Here is a 19,667-nt window from a genome sequence, read left to right on the forward strand (position 1 = left end):
CAAGCAAATTATTAAAGGCATGCAACTATATTACTAAACTGGTACATTTGTGATGGTTGTTTTTAGTGCAAGTTATGAAAACATTGGAGAGAATAAACAAAGCTAAAGAATATGCTCTTGTTGATCCATATAAACATTTAATTATAGCCTTTATTGCTTGTAAAATTTGTCATGAAGTCCTCTACTTGTTTTTTATTTTTTATTTTTTTCTTCTTCATTGAAGATACCTAAAACTTGATAGTTGGTTCTTAAAACTCACAATGTGCAAACCAAACAAGACAAGGCTATATATTATTATCTAGTTGATGATGAACCTCAACTAATAAAGACTAATGCAAATAGTTATATTATTAGTGGGAGAATGATTTAAGTGATTGGTTGACAGCATCCATAGATCATGGATCTAATTTATGCCATGAAAATTGGGATTGCCCTTGTCAACCTCAAATAACAAAATGTTTTACCTTGTGGATGAGATTAAGAAAGAATCATATATATCATATATTTTGTTCCATTTCTTACTTCCTTTTTTTATTGTTTTAAAATTATTATTAAGGGTTCTTATTTTGGGTGTGAATTGTGTGTGTGATGTGTGGACCAACCACTCACTCTTAACTCTTAAAAAGACAATCCAACAAGTGGATTTCAAAGTTCCAAAAAAAAACAAAAGCATCATTTGTCACCTCTTCTCTTTTAGTGTTACTAGTTCTGGTCCTCCATAGTTTTCTGACTCAAAATCCCACATGGGGGAATTACAACCCACTTCAAATTTTGATTATCATTCAAAACTCTGTTACCAAATTTAGTTCCTCCTTATATGATGATTTAATTTCACTTCACACAGATTACTCTCATTTTCATGGTTTAAATCAGTAGAAACATTTTTATAAGGATTAGGGTTTAATTAAAACATCAACAAGTTGAATAGTTCAACTGTATATTAGTTTTATGAATTTCTTTGAAACTCTTGACAGTTAGTTTAGAAGAAGACGACGACACCGGGTTTTGGGAATATATATATATAAGGTAACAAAATCTTGCCATGGTTGAGAAATCCCTGTAAAGAATAACATCACCAACAAAATTAGGACAAAAAATGAGGAACAAATTTGGACTAGAAACCAACTAGGATTTCAAAAATATCAACATACTTAGTCATCAGATGTAAGTTCAGTGGAATGATTCAACCGGTTGTGGCTCAGTTGTGTCATCCATGATACAACCTGAAAACTAGAGGAAAACCATATCTACTCTTGTGCACGTCTTAGAATGAGAATAAAATCTAAGATTTCCAAAGAACAAGAATGTTCATCAAACAAACAGTTTAATATATGTCCCTAAAGTTACATTAATAAGGTTGCCCCATAAATAAATATGATGTTGATTTCCATAATAACCTATAAATAAAAAATATAATATATGACAGCACTTTGGAGGATTGAATAATTCATTGTAATGGATTCATGGATAAAAATCAAAAATTTTCTAAAAATAAAACACTGACTTTTCTTTGTAAGTTTCTCTGAACTGAGGGCCAATGCATCCATAATGATAATCACAGGCAGCCTGGCCAGTTTGAGAGGGCAATATCTTCATGTCCTATATTACCATGGACAAACACTTTTGGTTCCCTTAGCTGTGGTCAAAATAAAAGCAGTTACAATTGAACAATTGAGGCATAATCAAATGCACATTAAAGTATTCTGATTTAATTGAACAACACTAAATTAAGCTCCTCTAGTGTTGGCTTACCAGTTACCATTGCACAGATGATTTTTCTATTGAAAAATATGGTTATGCATTCATATAAAAGTCAATCATTGCTTATACAGTTATATACCCTAATGAAAATTATTTTTACTTGTATTTCCCCACACAACACTTCTATTTGCTTGCTTACACACCCTCATGGATAGAAGTCAACTTAGCCCTGTTTAGAGTCTTTTTTTTATTTTTCTTAAATAAAAACTTAACTTTTAAAATTAATGTTTTTTTTAGACAAAAGTGCATGCTTGGATTGTTTTTTGGGGGAAAAAGCAAAAACACAAAAAAGAAAAGAAAAAAAAAAAAGTGTTTTGTTGCCTTTCTGATAAGTAAGGTGATCGTTATCTCTTTGAAAAGCAGTTCTAAAGGTACAAAAAACACTTGGATTAAATATTTCTGTGACCAAAATGCCGATACAGAAAAAGGTTTTCCCCACCATATCCGTATATAAAGTTAATATATCACTTTCTTCTTCAATTTGTTTGAAGGCTCCCAATTTCCTTGAAGCCTAACTGGACACTGAGATCTTGTCGCTAGCAATCAACTTTAAACCTCACCGGAATTGGGTGACATTCTTTGTGATTCTAGTTCTCAAATTTTCATGTTATATTACTCTTTAATTGTGTTCAAATTTTGCTACTTGTTCATTAGAGAAGTTTGATTTCTCTAGCAAGTTCTCAAGCTGAGCTCTGCTTGGATAGTTTAAGAGATTTTATAGCAACATAATACTTGCTTCATTATTGAAGAAGTTAAATGTTCCTAGGCAAAGCAAATTTGATAGATGACAAGTAATCAAGTTTTCCCCCTCTAGCATGAGTAGAAAGATATTCTCTTCATCTTATAGAAAAAGACTAGAGATCAAAATAGATTTTTTATAATTTCTCTTTTCAATTTTGAAAATCTCTAAATGAGTTCTTACTCAAAGCGTGCTTCTCTTAGTTGAGTTTTAGAATTTGGTTATTTTAAGTATTAAGAGAATTCAGTTTAGTGGTAATTTACCACTTTGGAAGTGCTTCCACATTCACACAAACATGCAACATTAAACAAAAATGCTTAACTAATAAGACATGCAACTATGCAAAAAATTAAACTAATTAGTTTAAGCACTTAAAACATATAACACATCTAAAAAACACAAAATTAACATTTTAAAAAGGAAGCGAATCCAAACAGACCCTTAAAAAAAAAGGGGGTAAAATACTTGGATGGTCACCCAACTATTCAAGTGTTTCTATTTTAGTCACCCAACTATAAAAAAATTCAATTTTGTTATTCAACTTTGAAATTACGTTCAATAAGGTCACCCACACCCATGCCGTTAACAGTGTGCTGACGTAGCAATACATGTCACCCATTTTTTGCCACGTCAGCACAACCACGTGGCATAAAAATAGTAAAAATACCTAGATGGTCACCCAAAAATTCATATGTTCCTATTTTAGTCACCCAACTATAAAAAAATTTCAATTTGGTCATCCAACTTTGAAATTACGTTCAATTAGGTCATCCGAGCTCACGTCATTAACGATGTGCTAATGTGGCGATACATGTCACCTATTATTTTGCCATGTTAGCACAACCACGTGGCATAAAATATTATTTTTTTCTATTCAATTTACCATGTGGTTTAAGTTGCCACATGGACGCCTACGTGGACATTCACGTGGCATGAAGAGCTTTTCCCTATTTTTACTTTTTTTTCCCGATGTTCATCTTTCTTCCTTCTTTCCCTTTTCATTCTTCATTCAAAATCCTAAAACCTCATTGTTAAGAAGTATAGAGAATACTTCTAACCCTTATCATTCTTCCTTCTTTTCCCTTTTCAAACTTAAAGATGATGAGGGTTGCCCACACCAATGATCATAATGCCACTTTGGATGTTGATACTAAATGATGCTGCCAACGAAGAAAAAGAAAAGTTGTGTATACAATGAAGGAGACGATTTCCCTCTATCATTCTTATTCTAACGTTGGTGCTAAGTTTAGAATGAATGGCAAAATTTGCAATTGGCTTAGAGATATAAAGAGTTTTCTATGTATTTTTTTTTAATTTAATTATTTGGGCACCCTAATTGTTTTATGTGAAGCAGCACATGAACTTTCTGCAAGTTGTTAAAGTTCATGTTGATGCAATTTTTTTAATAAAATTCACTCGCTACATGCAATTTTTGTTTTCAAATGCTGTTATTAGTTAATTCTCTAAAATATAATATATTACAGTTTATATATGTGGCTCTCCATGCCACGTGAATGTCAACGTGGTAACTTAAGCCACATGGTAACTTGAACTAGAAAAAAATAATATTTTATGCCATAAGGTTGTGCTAGCATGGCGAAAAATGGGAGACATGTATCGCCACATCAGCACATCATTAACGGCGTGAGTTTGGATGACCTAATTGAACATAATTTTAAAGTTGGGTGACCAAATTGAAATTTTTTATAGTTGGGTGACTAAAATAGGAACACTCAAATGGTTGGGTGACAATCCAGGTATTTTGCCCTATTTTATGGCAAATGGGTGGCATGTATCGCCATGTCAGCACATCGTTAACGGTGTGAGCTTGAGTGACCTAATTGAACATATTTTCAAAGTTGGATGACCAAATTGAAAACTTTTATAGTTTGGTGACTAAAATAGGAACACTTAAATAGTTGGGTGATCATTTGGGTCAATAAAGAGTAAGTGATAGTTTGGGACCCTCCTATAAATTTTTTTTAGATAACTTCTGGCCATAAGGGTATACTACCAATTATCCATTTGGGGCAGGGGTACACAAGCCAAAAAGAGAAAAAGGAGCAGCCATTTCTCAATTAGTAAGATTGTGAAATCTGGAATTAGAATAACCAAAAAAACAAAAAAATCCAATGCGACTTATTGGATTACTTGAAGCAATATTGAAATGAGAATAACCTACCAATATAATTGGTGGAAAACCAATTCGAAGACGGGCTTTTGAGAATCCATCAACAAAAAATAAGCATTGGAAGCCATCAATTTTTGAATGTTCACTGCACATGATAATAAAGGAAAAATAAGTCATGAAATATAGGACAAATACAGTATCAAAGGTCTTACAATGGCTAAAACATTAGAAGACATGCGGCAAGGCTGTATATAAGTGTACAACCCAACATTTTCGTATGAAACCAAGCCAACAACTTGTGAGGAAATCTGCATCAAGTTATGATTAACTGAGAATAGAAGTCAAAATTCACCTTAGCAAGTAGGTAAAATTTCTGGTATGGTACTCTGCCAAGGTAATCCCTTCTTCTTTTGAATACCTGTTTTTGAGTTGAAAAAAAAGTGTAAAAAAGACTGTAAAAAGACTACAAGAATTGTATTTTATGGCTCTATGAACAAAATAAGACAAAGAAATGACGTCAGAAAGCTACAAAACATGAAACATGGAAGATTAACAACTAGAAAAATTCCTTCAATATGGTTCAAGAATCCTGCGTCCAAGATACAATAATAAAATCAGAAAAGAAAACTACTGAACCATAAAGTAGTTCTAGGACATGATTAAATAATGATATCATATCAGGGAGTTACCAGATTACACAAATGACCATCGACGATGTTGATAGGAACTTTCCCTCTAGTTATTCAGCAAACCAAATGATGAATGTAATTCAACTGCTTTATGTGGTCCTTGGTTACGTCAAAGGACATGTTCATACTTTTGCTTGTATTAAACATATATGAGAAGCACTCAAAGTTTCCTTGTATAGCACTAAGAGAACAATTTACAGTTTATTGTTAATACTTGTATCATCTTTTTTTACTTGAAACAATTTATTTAGGTTGTAGTGGACATATTCATTGCAGCAGAATTAAAAGCTGAGACGTCATGTAAATGAAGTGCGACTCTAATCAATCAAAAGGTCCATGTCAATCTCCTCTTCATTTTGTAGAACATCCATATTAATGTTCTTCTCTAGTCAGCTTCACTATTAGTGCAGTTGGGAATGCATGACCTAAAGAAGAAACTAGGGCAAAAGAGCATTCATGAAATTTACTATAAGTTATGATTGCACATGATCAATTGAGGATAAGAGAGCAAGTTCTATCAAAGCAAATAAAAATGTGTTACTCACAATATATATATACAATAAATATACAGATATATAGATCACCTATACATCCCTCCCCCAACAAGCAGAATATCTATCAGCTGTGCAGCAAGAGAAGCATACCTCCATGGAGGGTTATTCTCAAGGAAACGGGATACACCATTCATTGCAGCAAAGGAATCAATATGAACCCGCCTGTCCATTGTTGTATTCGTTGTCCCAACTGATATCAATACCAATTGGTTAATGAAAAAACATTCAATGAACTATTAAAAGAATTGCAATATCAACAACAAGGTATATATTATTTTATTTTCAATAAATACTATGTTTATTCAGAGACAAATTGGGATGGCTGGTATAAAATCTTCCTTAATATATGTAAAAACAATTAAAATGGTAACACAACTGCTTGCAACAATCAGCACTTCATTCGTAAAATAGAACAAGCCTTAAGCCATAACTTCCGGTTCACACAACCCTAAGCCAGTGCAAAAGCAGCATATGTTAAGATCATGAGAACGATGCTAAAAAAGTAGCTTGTAAAAAGGTTTAAATCACTAGAAAGCCAAAATAAAAGACCATTGCATCAGAAAAAATTTCACAAGAACCATACATATAAGTCATTGCTGATTAATGGTTCCAAGCAATAAGCCACAAATGTTTAATAAATTGCCGAAATACTTAATTTACTTGGGTAAGATGTAAAAAAGACAGATAGGCATAAAGTGAATTTACCAGACTGATGTAGAGCTTTTAGAGCATAACCTCCAGGATAATTTTCATAAGATGCCATGAATGTCACAATGGAGCATCCTAGACTAAACAACCATAAATGAGAATAGGAAACATGATAGGCAACAATATAAAAAAAAAAAAGACCACACATTTAATAGAAAACCTAATAAGAATGGAGACAAGCATTCCGATGTAAAGCCACCTCCAAAGAGTTTTCTTCCTGTTGTTATATCTGGAACATTCAGAAGCAAAATTATCAACAAATACTGTCTTCTCATCCTTCATACACTCTTATCTTCAATAATAACTGCAACTCCATTTATCTACTAGTTTAAATAAAAGGAACAAGTATAAGCTGAAAATTACAATAATGATTTTCTTCATGTTTTCCTTTTGATAATTAATGGTGCATATCTTAGCTTCAAAAGAATTTTCCCCTGTATATTTACTTTTTATAGATAAATAACCTACAAAATAAAATTGGCAAAAGAAAAAAAGAAAATCATTTTCCCGAGAAAAAAAAACAAGAGAAACCACTCAACTTAAAATTACAAAATCTTTGAGAGAAATCCTACAATTTATGCTGAAATTAATTAATACTGTGAAACATATAGCATTTCCAGATTGCAAAGCAGCTATAAGCCAAGACTATCACAAAACACATTGGAAGTATAAATACTTTCCCTTGTAAGTCTCTATGGTTTTAAGTCTCTATGCGATAGTAACAGCCTTTGCATCAAAAACTTGGTGTGCGTGTGCAATCCTGCAAGTATACTGGTCGTCAAGTAACACCTCTCGAGCGAGCACGAGACCCGCACGAGAGGGTCGTATTCCCAAGGGCCCGAGAATCTACTCTTACTTCCTCTTTGTAATGTTGTTTAACCTACAAGTCCGAATGTGATAGAGAGAATACAAAGAAACAAAGTAAATGCAAATAGAATGCGAACAACGAAGGCAAAATACGGGGAATAATCAGGGCAATGAAGTGGTCACGGATGAGGATCCCTTCAGGGGCTACTAAAGTGTGTAGGATGCTAGAACTAACATGCAAGTGGCCAGTTGGACTGAGAAAACCCTAATTTAGGCCAACCTGATGGTCACGGCAATTGACCCCTAATCCGGTTTGAGTATTGGATATGGAATCTCTTCTGCCCAAATCATCCTATGATTGCAATGGGCATGGTGGTTTTCTCAAGCTAGGATTGAAACACAAGCTAGTACTCAACTCTAGAAATGGAGGGGTACAAATACCCGATGATCACGGCGTACTTATACGTGCATCCCTTAGTGAGTCTAATATTAGGGCAATGCTCATGCAACCTAGTACTACCTAAGAATTGATATACAGAGTTCTCATGCATACCAAGGAATTAAAAATGCACCAAACATGGATCACAACCAAGCCAAAATGCAGTATATAGATCAAACATCCAAACAACATAAGTTCACCCCCAAGGTCAAGGTGACCTTGGGGGTTTAGTTGTTCATAGTCACAAAATACACCAAGAAAGTCATGAAAATAACTAAATAAACCATAAAACAACTACCACAAGAGATGGAGGCCGGAGAAGCTTCCAAAGACGCCACTCAAAGGGGATGGCTTCCTATCATCTTCAACCTCTCAAAACCAAGCCCTTGGAGTAGATCTTGCTCCAAATCACGCTCTCCTCGCCAAATCCGCCATGGAAATGCCCTCAAAACCCATCTTCTTCCTCAGATGGTGGTGATGAGCTTCAAGAAGGGGGCGTCTCCTCTTCAAAGAAATGCCCTAATGATGCTTATAAAGAGTGGCTTCGGGATGGCTTACGGGTGGCCTCACTCTCAATATACAGAAGAAGAGACACCTCCTTCTTGAAGCTCATCACCACCATTGCCGATCTGAGGAAGAAGAAGGGTTTTGAGGGCATTTCCACGGCGGATTTGGCGAGGAGAACGTGATTTGGAGCAAGATCTACTCCTAGGGCTTGGTTTTGAGAGGTTGAAGATGACGGAAAGCCATTCCTTTGAGTGGCGTCTTTGGAAGCTTCTCCGGCCTCCATCTCTTGAGGGAGTTGTTTTATGGTTTATTTAGTTATTTTCATGACTTTTTTGGTGTATTTTGTGACTATGAACAACTAAACCCCCAAGGTCACCGGATGTAGATGAACCTTGGGGATGAACTTGTGTTGTTTGGATGTTTGATCTATATACTGCATTTTGGCTTGGTTGTGATCCATGTTTGGTGTATTTTAATTCCTTGGATGCATGAGAATTCTGTGTATCAATTCTTAGGTAGTACTAGGTTGCATGACTATTGCCATAGTATTAGACTCACCAAGCTTGAAAGGGATATACGTATAAGTACGCCGTGACCATCGGGTATTTGTACCCCTCGATTTCTAGGGATGAGTACTAGCATGTGTTTCAACCCTAACTTAAGAAAACCACTCATTCCCATTGCAATCATAGGATGATTTGGGCGGAAGCGATTCCGTATCCAATACTCGTACCGGATCAGGTGTTAATTGCCGTGACCATCAGGTTGGCCTAAACTAGGGTTTTCTCAGTCCAACTGGCCACTGGCATGTTAGTTTTAGCATCCTACACACTTTAGTAGCCCCTGAGGGGATCCTCATCCATGACCACTTCCTTGCCCTGATTATTCCCCGTATTTTACCTTCGTTGTTAGCATTTTATTTGCATTTACTTTGTTTCTTAGTATTCTCTCTATCACATTCGGACTTGTAGGTTAAACAACATTGCAAAGAGAAAGTAAGAGTAGATTCTCGGGCCCTTGGGAATATGACCCTCTCGTGCTCGCACGAGATGTATTACTTGATGATCCGCATACTTGTGGGATTGCACACAGTCGACCAAGTTTTTGAGATGAGCATTTTCATAATTAAAAAAATGTAAATAAGAAACAAATGGATATTCTCATAGATAAAAAATTGACTTAATGAACTAATTGTGGTCATAATCAATTGAATTGCTATGTCATAGTGCATCTCATCAGGTAATGACATGGAAGAAAACCTCACCATAACTATTAAAAGTGCAAGGCGCGCCAAGGCACTTAAAGGGTCAAATCGCCTAGGCGCAAGGTGCAACACTTAAGAGCGCTTTTTTGCAAAGCAACGAGCAAAAAAGTTTAAAAGAATTATTAAAAAATCATAAAATTCATAATAAATACTAAAATTTCATAAAATAAGAAAAATCAAAGTTTAAAGTTCAAACTTGGATAAAACATATAGAGAGAGAAATAGCATATCACCAATGTAGCAAAAAAGTCATCACACTACTATACTATTAAGAAATACTATTACGATTACGATTTACTACTATTCTACTGCTATTAAGGAATACTATTACACTAGGAAATCCTAAACGCTATCAAGTTCAATAGCTTCATCATTATTCTTGCACTCACTCTCATATTCATCATCATCATCTTGATATTCTTCTTCTTCTTTGTCAAATTCATACCCCTCATCTCTAAATCCAAAAGAATAAATAAGCTTCCCTTTTCAATTATCAAAAGGCCTTTTTTGCACTTTACTTGGCCTAACACTTGAAGTGGATGTTGAGATTTAATTTGATATTATCCAATGGCTTATATTTATCCAGTTCTTAAAAACTAAAAAAAAAAATCCCTTTTGTTTTAAAGGGTTAAGATTTAATTTGATGATCATCTACTGGTTCAAATTTATCTAGCTCTTAAAAACTGGGAAAAAAAAACTTTTATTTTTAAAAGTTGAGATTTAATTTGATGATCATCTAATGGCTCAAATTTATCAAGCTCTTAGACTTAAAATTTAAAAATAAAATAGAAAAAAGGCTACACTTTACCAAGGCACACCTCAAATCACCTCGAGCCTCAAGGCAAGGCATGCCCCCTTGGGCGCCTTTTTACCCACGCCATTGAGGCTCCAAGGTGTTTAGGCTGGAGACTAGGGAGTCTTGAGCCTGAGGCACACTTTTAATAACTATGAACCAAACATGTTATTGATAATGCCTTCTACAAAATCATCGGTGGGTATTGAATGAAAAAATTACACTTGTGTACTACTAGGAAGGCATTATCAATAACAAGTGTGCTACTATACTAAGATCATGCCACATGCATTCCCCTCATCTTCTAATTTTAGGACATATAACAGAAAATGCAATAATAATTCACTTACACCCTGCTGGCTGTGATTGCTGCTGCTACATTAAAAATAGGAACAGCACCTATAATGAAACGGAGTTCCTACAGTCACAGAGAAAGGCATAATAATTTTTCTGAAGCTAGTTATTATGAGTTTCAACTAAATTACATGTAACAGTACTTAAATGTACCTTGTGCGGAAGTTTTGAGTAAATTAGAACAAAAGAAAACACAGGGACAATGTACTGCCAAAGTCGGCGGTCAAGCAGCAATGCTAACTTCAAAAAATGCAAAATGTCAATTCATAAGTCAGATGAGTAGCCACCAAAACCACATGATGAAACTTCATAGATAAAGTTGCCATGCATATTAACATTCTCAGATAATGTGGCAATCAAGGCAAAATACACTATCTAGATAAATTTGCAAGCATGTGTTTTCACACATATGCTTTCATGAATCAACTAATGATCCTGTAATGATTTCTAGAATGACAAAATAGGATAGCATGATGCAATATACAGAAAATCAAATCAAGTTAGTAACACATCATGGTGCAAGGATTTTGGTATTGGCTTCATAGTAAAGGAGTGGATGGGTAAAAAAAGTTTCAGATTAAAGGGAAATCTTGCAAGAACTGTTGTGATAATTTCTCAGGTAGGCTGAGACAAGAATACAAAAAAGGAAGATTATAGCCTGATTTGATCAAAACCTGGGCATAAATAGGACACTTCAAAAGTTAGCAACAAGAAAATTAGCAATCAATCTTCATTTTCCTCATGGCCAAGTTCTAAGACTGCACATGCATAGTTTGTTAGGCAACTAAAAGAGCAAACCAATAATTTTAATTAGATAAACGACCAATCAACTGCAAAGCAATTTGCATTCCCTATTCACCTGTTCCATTATGTTCAATGAAACCTTCAGATTTTGATATTAAATATCACATGCACATTAATTTACAAGCAGAACTAAGAAGTTAATTTATTTCAAAAGGCACATCGAAATATATTTCCTGTTCATCGGGCATGAATTGCTAAATAATACTATGAGTTAAAGTACAATAAACTTTATACTACATCAACTCACCATGAAGAGTGGATATGCTACAAGTAAAGATCGGGGAAGTGCAGAAGTGAAGTACCAGTGAAATGCATGTGTCTAGGCCAATAACAAAATCAAAGAAAACTAGAAGCAGATAATAAATGGCAACAAGCAATGGAATCAGAAAGAATAAAACAAATACAAGTATACTAAGTCGAAAGGCAAAGAAAATTTAAGTTCCATATGTTATTTTTCCCTCATGACGGGGAGAAAAGGCATGCTAACAAAAGCCATAAAGGGGCTGAAGCACATAGTTGTGAAAGGTTAGAGGTCACATGTGCACAAGACCAAGAATGAATGTAAATGAAAGACCAGAGAATAAAAAGTGTGATTTGCATGGCCATATAACCATCTATGCATGAACTAGGGATAACTGCGAACGGATACATAAACCACAATATGCTATTTGATAGATCATTTTCATGGTGAAATTTCAAACAAAAAACCGTGTACATAGTTCTTCAAGAATATCAATAAAATGGCAGTTTAATTTATCTAGAAGTTCCTACAATTAACAACTAGGATTTACGCATCAACATAACAGAAAGTTATAATATTTGTATTCATTTCCAAGGATACACCCCATTCTGAACTCCGATTTAGAACAGAGTTAAACCAGAAAACTTCAAGTTCAGGCCACAGAACTCTCCCCCACATTATTGTATCAACCAGAATTGTCAAACCTGCACAAAGATGAGACATAACCACAGATGAAGAAAGAACTATAAGCAGAAATAGCAGTGAACTCTTCCCACTCATACAATCATAAATGCTAGAAATATGAAGCTAACCTATGCAAAGAAATGCAGTACTGATGCAGCATTTAATAGCTTCCTTCATTGAAACTGACTTGCTCTGTAAAAGGACAAATTAAGTATAAAGGGGCCATGGACCAAGGAATCAGATATTTCTGAACTTACTGAATTTATATAGATGAGAAAGATAGAGGATTAACAACGTAACAAGGCTATTCTATAGTATAGCCATGTAAGGGATTAGAATAGACAAACAGGGCTATTCTATAGTACAGCCATCTAAGGGACTAGCTAGAAAAGAAAAGGTTAGAGTTTCATCAAAAAATCCTGAGACAAAAATGCAGTAAAATATTAACAGGAAGATGGCTTCTTTCCTTTATAGGCTTGTAGGAATAATTAACTAAGGACTAATTAAAACTTTTCACTTAACTATTTTGTCATCCAAATGGAAAGTGAGTTTGTCACATGGAAAGTGGAAAGCATCTGGTGAGATGAAGTCTTTTCTCAGTATTTTCTCAGTTTCATCAACCTAAACAATAAGATCATTATCTATTAAATGATATGAGAATCTAAGGTTTGACCCTTACACAATTATTGAGAAAAAAACCTTTTAAATATTAGAGGGGAAAAACATTAAAGCAGGTATTTCAGTGAAGAACATCCTAATTATAGTAGCTGACAATCAAACCATCATTCCCTTCAGCAAAACAAGACCTCAACTGAAAACAGAAACAAACAACACACACACAAAAAAAAAGCAAGATTATAGTTTAATTTGTTTATGGATGCACGTAAAAGTAACAGCCAGAATTCAAAAGTTCTGTACATGTAAGACAACAATCATTCAAGAAAAACACGTGTTATGAACTATAACAATTTGATTCGTAAAAACAGTTGAAATTTTCAAAGGAATGTTGAGGTAACATACTAGCAAAAGCGAAATGCCAATAGTTCCAAATAGCAGCACAGTATCACATCTAAATACAGCTGTAGCAATGGTCTGCCATTGAAAAAGCAAAGTGTTTCAGAGTAGATGACCAAATTGATATTGGCAGGAAAAAACTAATGTACTTGACAGAGCATTTTAAGTATGCATATAAATAAACAATACACACCAGCATTTGGAGTAGATGGTCATAAAGCAAGAAACTAATGTGTTCCATTTAAGCTATCACAAACAGAAACTTCATCAACATTAATACCAAAACTGTTGCAAATCATGTGACTAATATGGTGAATGATATGATGCTTTATACCTGTTAGTTTCAAAATTGTTCATGATGCCTCGTTCTATTGTGAGTACTAGTTTGAGGACAAGAGATCAAGCTTTTGACATCACATCTATACAAAACAAAATCCATGGATTTCATGCAATCCATATATGCTATAGAAAAGAAAAAACTTCACTGACATGAATACCAACATTTGTGCAGAGCGTGTGATTGATAGAGTGAATGATATCATACTAAAGTGTATTAAGTTTCTAAATTGTTCTTGGAGCCTTTTATATCTTGAACATTGCAACTTACTTAATGTATGATCAATTCATGAATTAAATCTAAACAAAACAAAATCCCTGAAAAGTTTTTTCATGGTCTCCAAATAAGGGCTATGTGAGCTTAGATAGCCTCATACATTAATCATTTAACTTGTTCATTTCAGCAGATATATTTTCATTTTTTTTCACATTTCAGCTACTTCTATATTTATCTTATATAAGAAAATAGAAAAATTGTACCAGACATTTCAATGTTGACAAAGCATCTCCCCTGAACCAGGAAGAATACGCCAAGGTAACTGCACCAGCAGACAACAAAAATCAGTAGCCACTTAAAGCAAATAGAAAGCAATGTATGTAGCTAGTACTTGTTCCAATGTTGCTAAACCTAATAAAACAGGTCACTCCAAAACACTAGAACGGTCATTCAGATACTTTTAATAAGGAAAACCAGTAATCAATTTTCAAAATTCTGGGACCAAATGTGCAATGATACAGATAAAAAGAGGTCCCCATTAAGCATGCCGATATGACAACCAATACCACCTAATTTGCCTACACATACCAGAGATCACACACAAATAGAAAAGAACAGCAACATATATAACATGCCACTGCAAGCAGCATCACATGTCTATTAACAGCCCACGTCCTTGCACATGGCATTGAGCCTGAGAACAAGTTGTAATCCCTACTCCTCAAGATCGCATGGCCATCATCTGCCCACACCCTATAGCACAAGATGTTGATAGCCTGAGTACAAGTTCTTAGCCCTACTCCTAAAGTTCACATGTCTAAAAACAGCCCACCCCCTAGCACAAGACATTTAGCCTGAGTGTGAGTTCACCCTACTCCCTCAGAGCTCAAATCACATCTCCAGAAGTAAACAACATGATGGTTAACTTGATTCGGCAATGAGCAAATCACCCAAGGCTAAGGTTCAAGCCACCATGAATTAATGCAGAAGAACCAAGATAACAACCAAATCGAAAACAACTATTGAAACAACAAGCTTTACGAGATAGATAGTAAACCTCAGAATTGAATGCCAATAAATCCAGAAAAATGCACAGCATTTGGGCAGAAATCAAATTAGTAAAATGTAAGTTACGCACTTAAAATCAGTTCATGGCAATGGAAAACACCACTGTAAGGTAAATGCTAGTTATATAGCGCAAAACTGATTACCTAAACAAAAAGCAAATATATTGGGCAGCGGTCGTGTAGAGTAGAATAACAAATGAAATTGTGCAGAAGTTAATATAACAAAGAACGCTTCAACATGGTAGCCAAATTTCCTTCTTATCTGCTTGGAAATGAAGGTAGCCTTTTCAATACTTTGATAGCTTTAAGAGGGAAAAAGCAAGTAAACAGATTAATGAAAAAACATAACTTTTGTGCATTTGTAAGTCTAATAGCATGCAGTTTGATAATGAATACGAGGACAAGAAATTCAGGAGCTCTCGAATTGATTTAAAGCACCAAAAACAGAAGAAAAGGACTAACCAAAAACTACAAGCAACATGATAAATGTAGTCGACAGCCTCTCTAAATTTGCTCAAAGATTTCATTATTAAACATAATTGTATTTAGGACCTGCAAATGTCTTGAGAAAAGGATTAAAGCTGCGTAATAATGAGGTGAAATTTTGATTATTTCTGTTAATAGTGAAGGTCCCAATCATGAAAATTTTTCCCTAGATACAATGTATACTCACCTGAACGTAAGAAGAGTTGCCTGTGTATGGTTTTCATAGGGGCCAGAGCACAGAAAGACCATTTTCAAGGATGAAATTTGGGAACATTAACCAAGAAAATGTACAGCATATGAACAACAATGTTGTTATACTGGCAATAGCCACAATACTGATATCCCCAGAATAGGAATGTAATGTTATTTGTATGAAAAAGAGAAGCATTTGATTGAGAGTCATACTGGTTCATCAAAGTTAATGTTAATTATCAAATATAAGGTAAAAGGTAATTACCTCAATCCGAAGTGATCGGAGACTTGACAGTGTAATGCATCCTAAGACCAAGCGGACTGTAGACAGAAGGACAAGAAAAGCATGAAAGCATTTTGAACTGATAAAATTCAAAGACAGAAAGGGTGGAGGGAAAAAACTATTTCTATGAAGCTAACATCTTCTATGAAAGGTAATACATATAGAATTCCTGAAATATGTCGAGAATTGGGTTCATTGTAACTGCACTGTCAAATAAGATGGCTTAGCCATCATAAAGTTAATCACTTACAATAAAATAAATAGTACCATTTAAGAAATAATATCACCGAATATTTTGCGAAAAAATAGAAAATTTAGCCTATTCAAAGCCCTGTATATAGATACAACCACCTCTTTTAACACAAAAGGGCATGGGGAGAAGGCCACAATATCAAGAAAATGAAGAGAAAGGACATGTTTTGTGGTTTTCCCATTTGTAGAACCAGTTAAATACAATCACCTCTTTAACACAAAAGTGGACAGCATCAGAAATTTTCAGATCTCCAATTTAAACAATAGCACAAAAAGGTAAATAAATATGATTTACTAAGGTACTTTAGACAACAAATAACAATTTTCTTAGTTGCAACTAGGAAGGATTTTCCTCCCATAGCAGTATTTGACTTTGTATACAAGAAAATACAACATAAGAACTTCTTTTGTAAATACTTGACATACTTTACCTCATGTTCTCATAAGAATAATTGAACCAGGCTGAAAATATTGGCAGTTACAAGGCCAACAATATTCCCATGGAGATTTTGTAATGAAATGATGACAAAGTTTCTAATAATTAATGAATGTATTAGAATCCACATATTTAACAGAGGCGGACACTAAACACTTAAGATGGACAAGTTTTGGTTCATCTAGATCCGTTCTGAGAAAAACTCAAAGGGCTAAGTGTTTTCATGACATTTACTTCAGGATGCAGAAGGACTGATGAGACATCCAAATATGTGAATCAAAATTTGTGAGAATATCAAAATTTTCATAACAAGGGAATACCCGCATAAAGGCTGTAAAACTTTGGTGCATGCAAAAGATGCAACACTAACACCACTGGTGATGCCAAAATAGACACCAAAAGAGAACCTGGATAACAGACGTACCTTGTCAGCAATGTTAAAACAAGTGCAAATATAGTCAAATCAAATACCAAACAAAATAAATAAAAAATGGAAATTTTAACTGGATATCTAACATAAAACCGAAGCTCAGGGCTCAAAATAGAAAATCAAAAGCCACGAAGTTATTTATCTTGCCCTTCACTGAGAATGGCAAAAAAAGTTCATCTTTTGTTTCTGGTTTAAGATATACCCAGTCACATGCATGATGCAACCAAAGAAATAGATAAATTAATACGAGAAAACATGAATGTTATATCTACTAAAATAGGCCAGGATAGTCAAGGAAATCTAGCAGCATAGCATGATTTTTTTACTTTTAAGAAATGGATGCACAATTTTGAATTTTCTTAAGGAAATGAAGTTACAAAATGCAAGGTACCCTTTCACATGATTCTCCATGAGCCTCAAACAGTTGTTGTTCCTTGTTGAAACAATGGAGGCATGAGATATCTCAACTATTGGCAATGTGTCAGTATACCAAGAGACATGCAAGCAACAATCTGCCTCTTCTAGAAATCATATTTCAACAAACATATGCAACATAGCACACAGGCAATAACTTATACAGGATAAACAACCTAGAAAAAGATTTCTAACCTTTCGCACAGAATTAAACAAAGGTAAGAGAGCCAAAGTGAAGACATAAAAAGGTCTTTGAACATCTTTCCTGCCCACTATATTTGGTCTATCTAAATATAATTACAATTGTACTATCATTCACAGTGGATATTAATCTATGTCGCAAGCATAACCTCTGATTTACCTAAAAGGTCTGACAGATGCTATATAAAACTGAAACCTTACAAAAATATGATAGGTACTTAGAAAACAGACAAATGCACATGGTTTAAATGAAAGGTAGACAAGAAAAGATGAACAATGCACTTCAAAGTATATCTAAAAATTAAGAAGAAAGTAATTCTCAAAACTGAAAAATGATGATTCAGTCAAAGAAAAAAATAATAGTCGTAATAATCCATAAGGGGGAAAAACAGGATGCAGGAAATAAATTTGATGTGTTCTAAGGCACTAATAAGTCACAAAGCAAATAGCAACAACAGATCTAAAGAAAAAAAAAAATAGTTGCTTCATATCTAAAATAAATTCACCATGCAAGTATGTGAGGTAGTGTTTCTCGAGCATAAAAAAGAATTACCTATAAAAGTACGGGGAACAACACCAGGGAAATCCAAATGATCATACTGTCAGATAAATTAATCGAACTATTAGTATGCTATCAAGAAATAAAGAAGCTTGCTATAGACTTAGTTCCAAGAAGCAAGTTGATAATCTTGCCTTTCCAATATGATGACGATGGTAAAGTATGTCATGCATTGCCTGAAAAAACATGACAAAGCATCACTCAGTTGATAAATTATAATCGACGACAGAACAGGAAATATAAATTGGAAATGCAATTGCAGCATGACAGTAAAGAGGAGCAAGTTCAAACACTGAAGAAAAATTGTCACAAGATAATCTACAACTAGTCAAATTAAACAACAAAATAGAGAAAGTGTTTAACATGGTGATAGCTGTGTAGAATGAACATCATGTCTTCAATAACTTGTTTAACCAGAAGATGGTGATAGGCTTGACATCATTGCCTTTGGAGTATAACTGGATTAAAATCAGTTGTAAAATTAACAAATTGATATACATAATGCCAATATTTTGGCACCTCACTTCCACTGCTTTTACTGAAACTGCAGTTCTCGGACTTTAAATTTGAAACAATTAATTGATAATATCATTTAAAAAAAATTAGAAACTCAAAAATAATCAAGAATCGGGCCACAAAAAATCAATGCTAAATAAAACACACGCATCATTGAACAAGAGAACAATTCGTAGGCTTTCATCACAAGAAATGGTCATAGGGTTTTTGGGTGTACCTGGACATTAAAACTCTCTTCCACCTTAGTGTATGGGACCATAAACACATAGAAAGCCGCGATTGATCCGAGAAGCACATCCCAACCTGCATTCAAATCCTCAAAACTCTTAAAACCATAAGCAATCAAGAAATCGAGGGATGAATACATGAATCGTTGGGAAAATGATAGAGAATGGGAGAGATTCACCGAATTCTTGCACAAATTTGGAAAGCCATCCCTTCGATTCCTGATGGGGTTTTCTTCTCGTCGCCATGGCTCCGAGCTCAAAACCCCAGTTCTCGATCTCGCGCTATATCCTACTGAGAAAAGAGGAGGGTTTCTATCAAACGGGGTGCCACATCAGCTGGTTTCCCATCCAATTAAAATTTGACACATCACTAATTTATTTTAAAAAATTTAAAAAATAAAATTAAGTCATGTCCCTCTCCCTCGTCCCTTCCATAGATCAGTTAAATTTGAATATCAAGCTTGTAAAAATTTTAAGTTATTTTTATTTATCTTTTTATTTTGTTATTACATTAATATATTATATATATATATTTTAATAATAGACGACAAACGTCCTTTTT

At 34.3% G+C, this 19,667-nt stretch overlaps 1 protein-coding gene across 2 annotated transcripts; it reads right to left on the reverse strand.

Moving 5' to 3' along the window:
• Positions 1-1,305: 1,305 nt before the first annotated feature.
• On the reverse strand, positions 1,306-19,381 carry LOC120279029 (dol-P-Man:Man(7)GlcNAc(2)-PP-Dol alpha-1,6-mannosyltransferase). 2 transcript variants are annotated; one of them, XM_039285864.1, is made up of 20 exons: positions 19,285-19,381; positions 19,096-19,181; positions 18,497-18,538; positions 18,357-18,402; positions 17,079-17,165; positions 16,053-16,108; positions 15,254-15,371; positions 14,306-14,364; positions 13,496-13,567; positions 12,604-12,667; positions 12,392-12,495; positions 11,798-11,869; positions 10,900-10,986; positions 10,743-10,810; positions 6,743-6,811; positions 6,580-6,662; positions 5,965-6,064; positions 4,984-5,049; positions 4,683-4,776; positions 1,306-1,636 (listed from the first exon to the last, which is right to left on the reverse strand). In XM_039285864.1, the coding sequence occupies exons 1-20, from the start codon at positions 19,349-19,351 to the stop codon at positions 1,556-1,558; spliced, it is 1,521 nt and encodes a 506-aa protein (XP_039141798.1). In that variant the 5' UTR covers positions 19,352-19,381; the 3' UTR covers positions 1,306-1,555. The 2 variants fall into 2 exon arrangements, with proteins under 2 accessions (XP_039141798.1, XP_039141799.1); XM_039285865.1 differs by lacking the exons at positions 16,053-16,108; positions 17,079-17,165; positions 18,357-18,402; ... (1 more) ...; positions 19,096-19,181; positions 19,285-19,381 and adding an exon at positions 15,572-16,029 and having other exon boundaries at positions 15,254-15,411.
• Between the last annotated feature and the right edge of the window lie 286 nt (positions 19,382-19,667).

The sequence above is a fragment of the Dioscorea cayenensis genome, chromosome 16 (genome assembly GCF_009730915.1).
Source record: "Dioscorea cayenensis subsp. rotundata cultivar TDr96_F1 chromosome 16, TDr96_F1_v2_PseudoChromosome.rev07_lg8_w22 25.fasta, whole genome shotgun sequence".
Classification (NCBI taxonomy): Eukaryota; Viridiplantae; Streptophyta; class Magnoliopsida; order Dioscoreales; family Dioscoreaceae; genus Dioscorea; species Dioscorea cayenensis.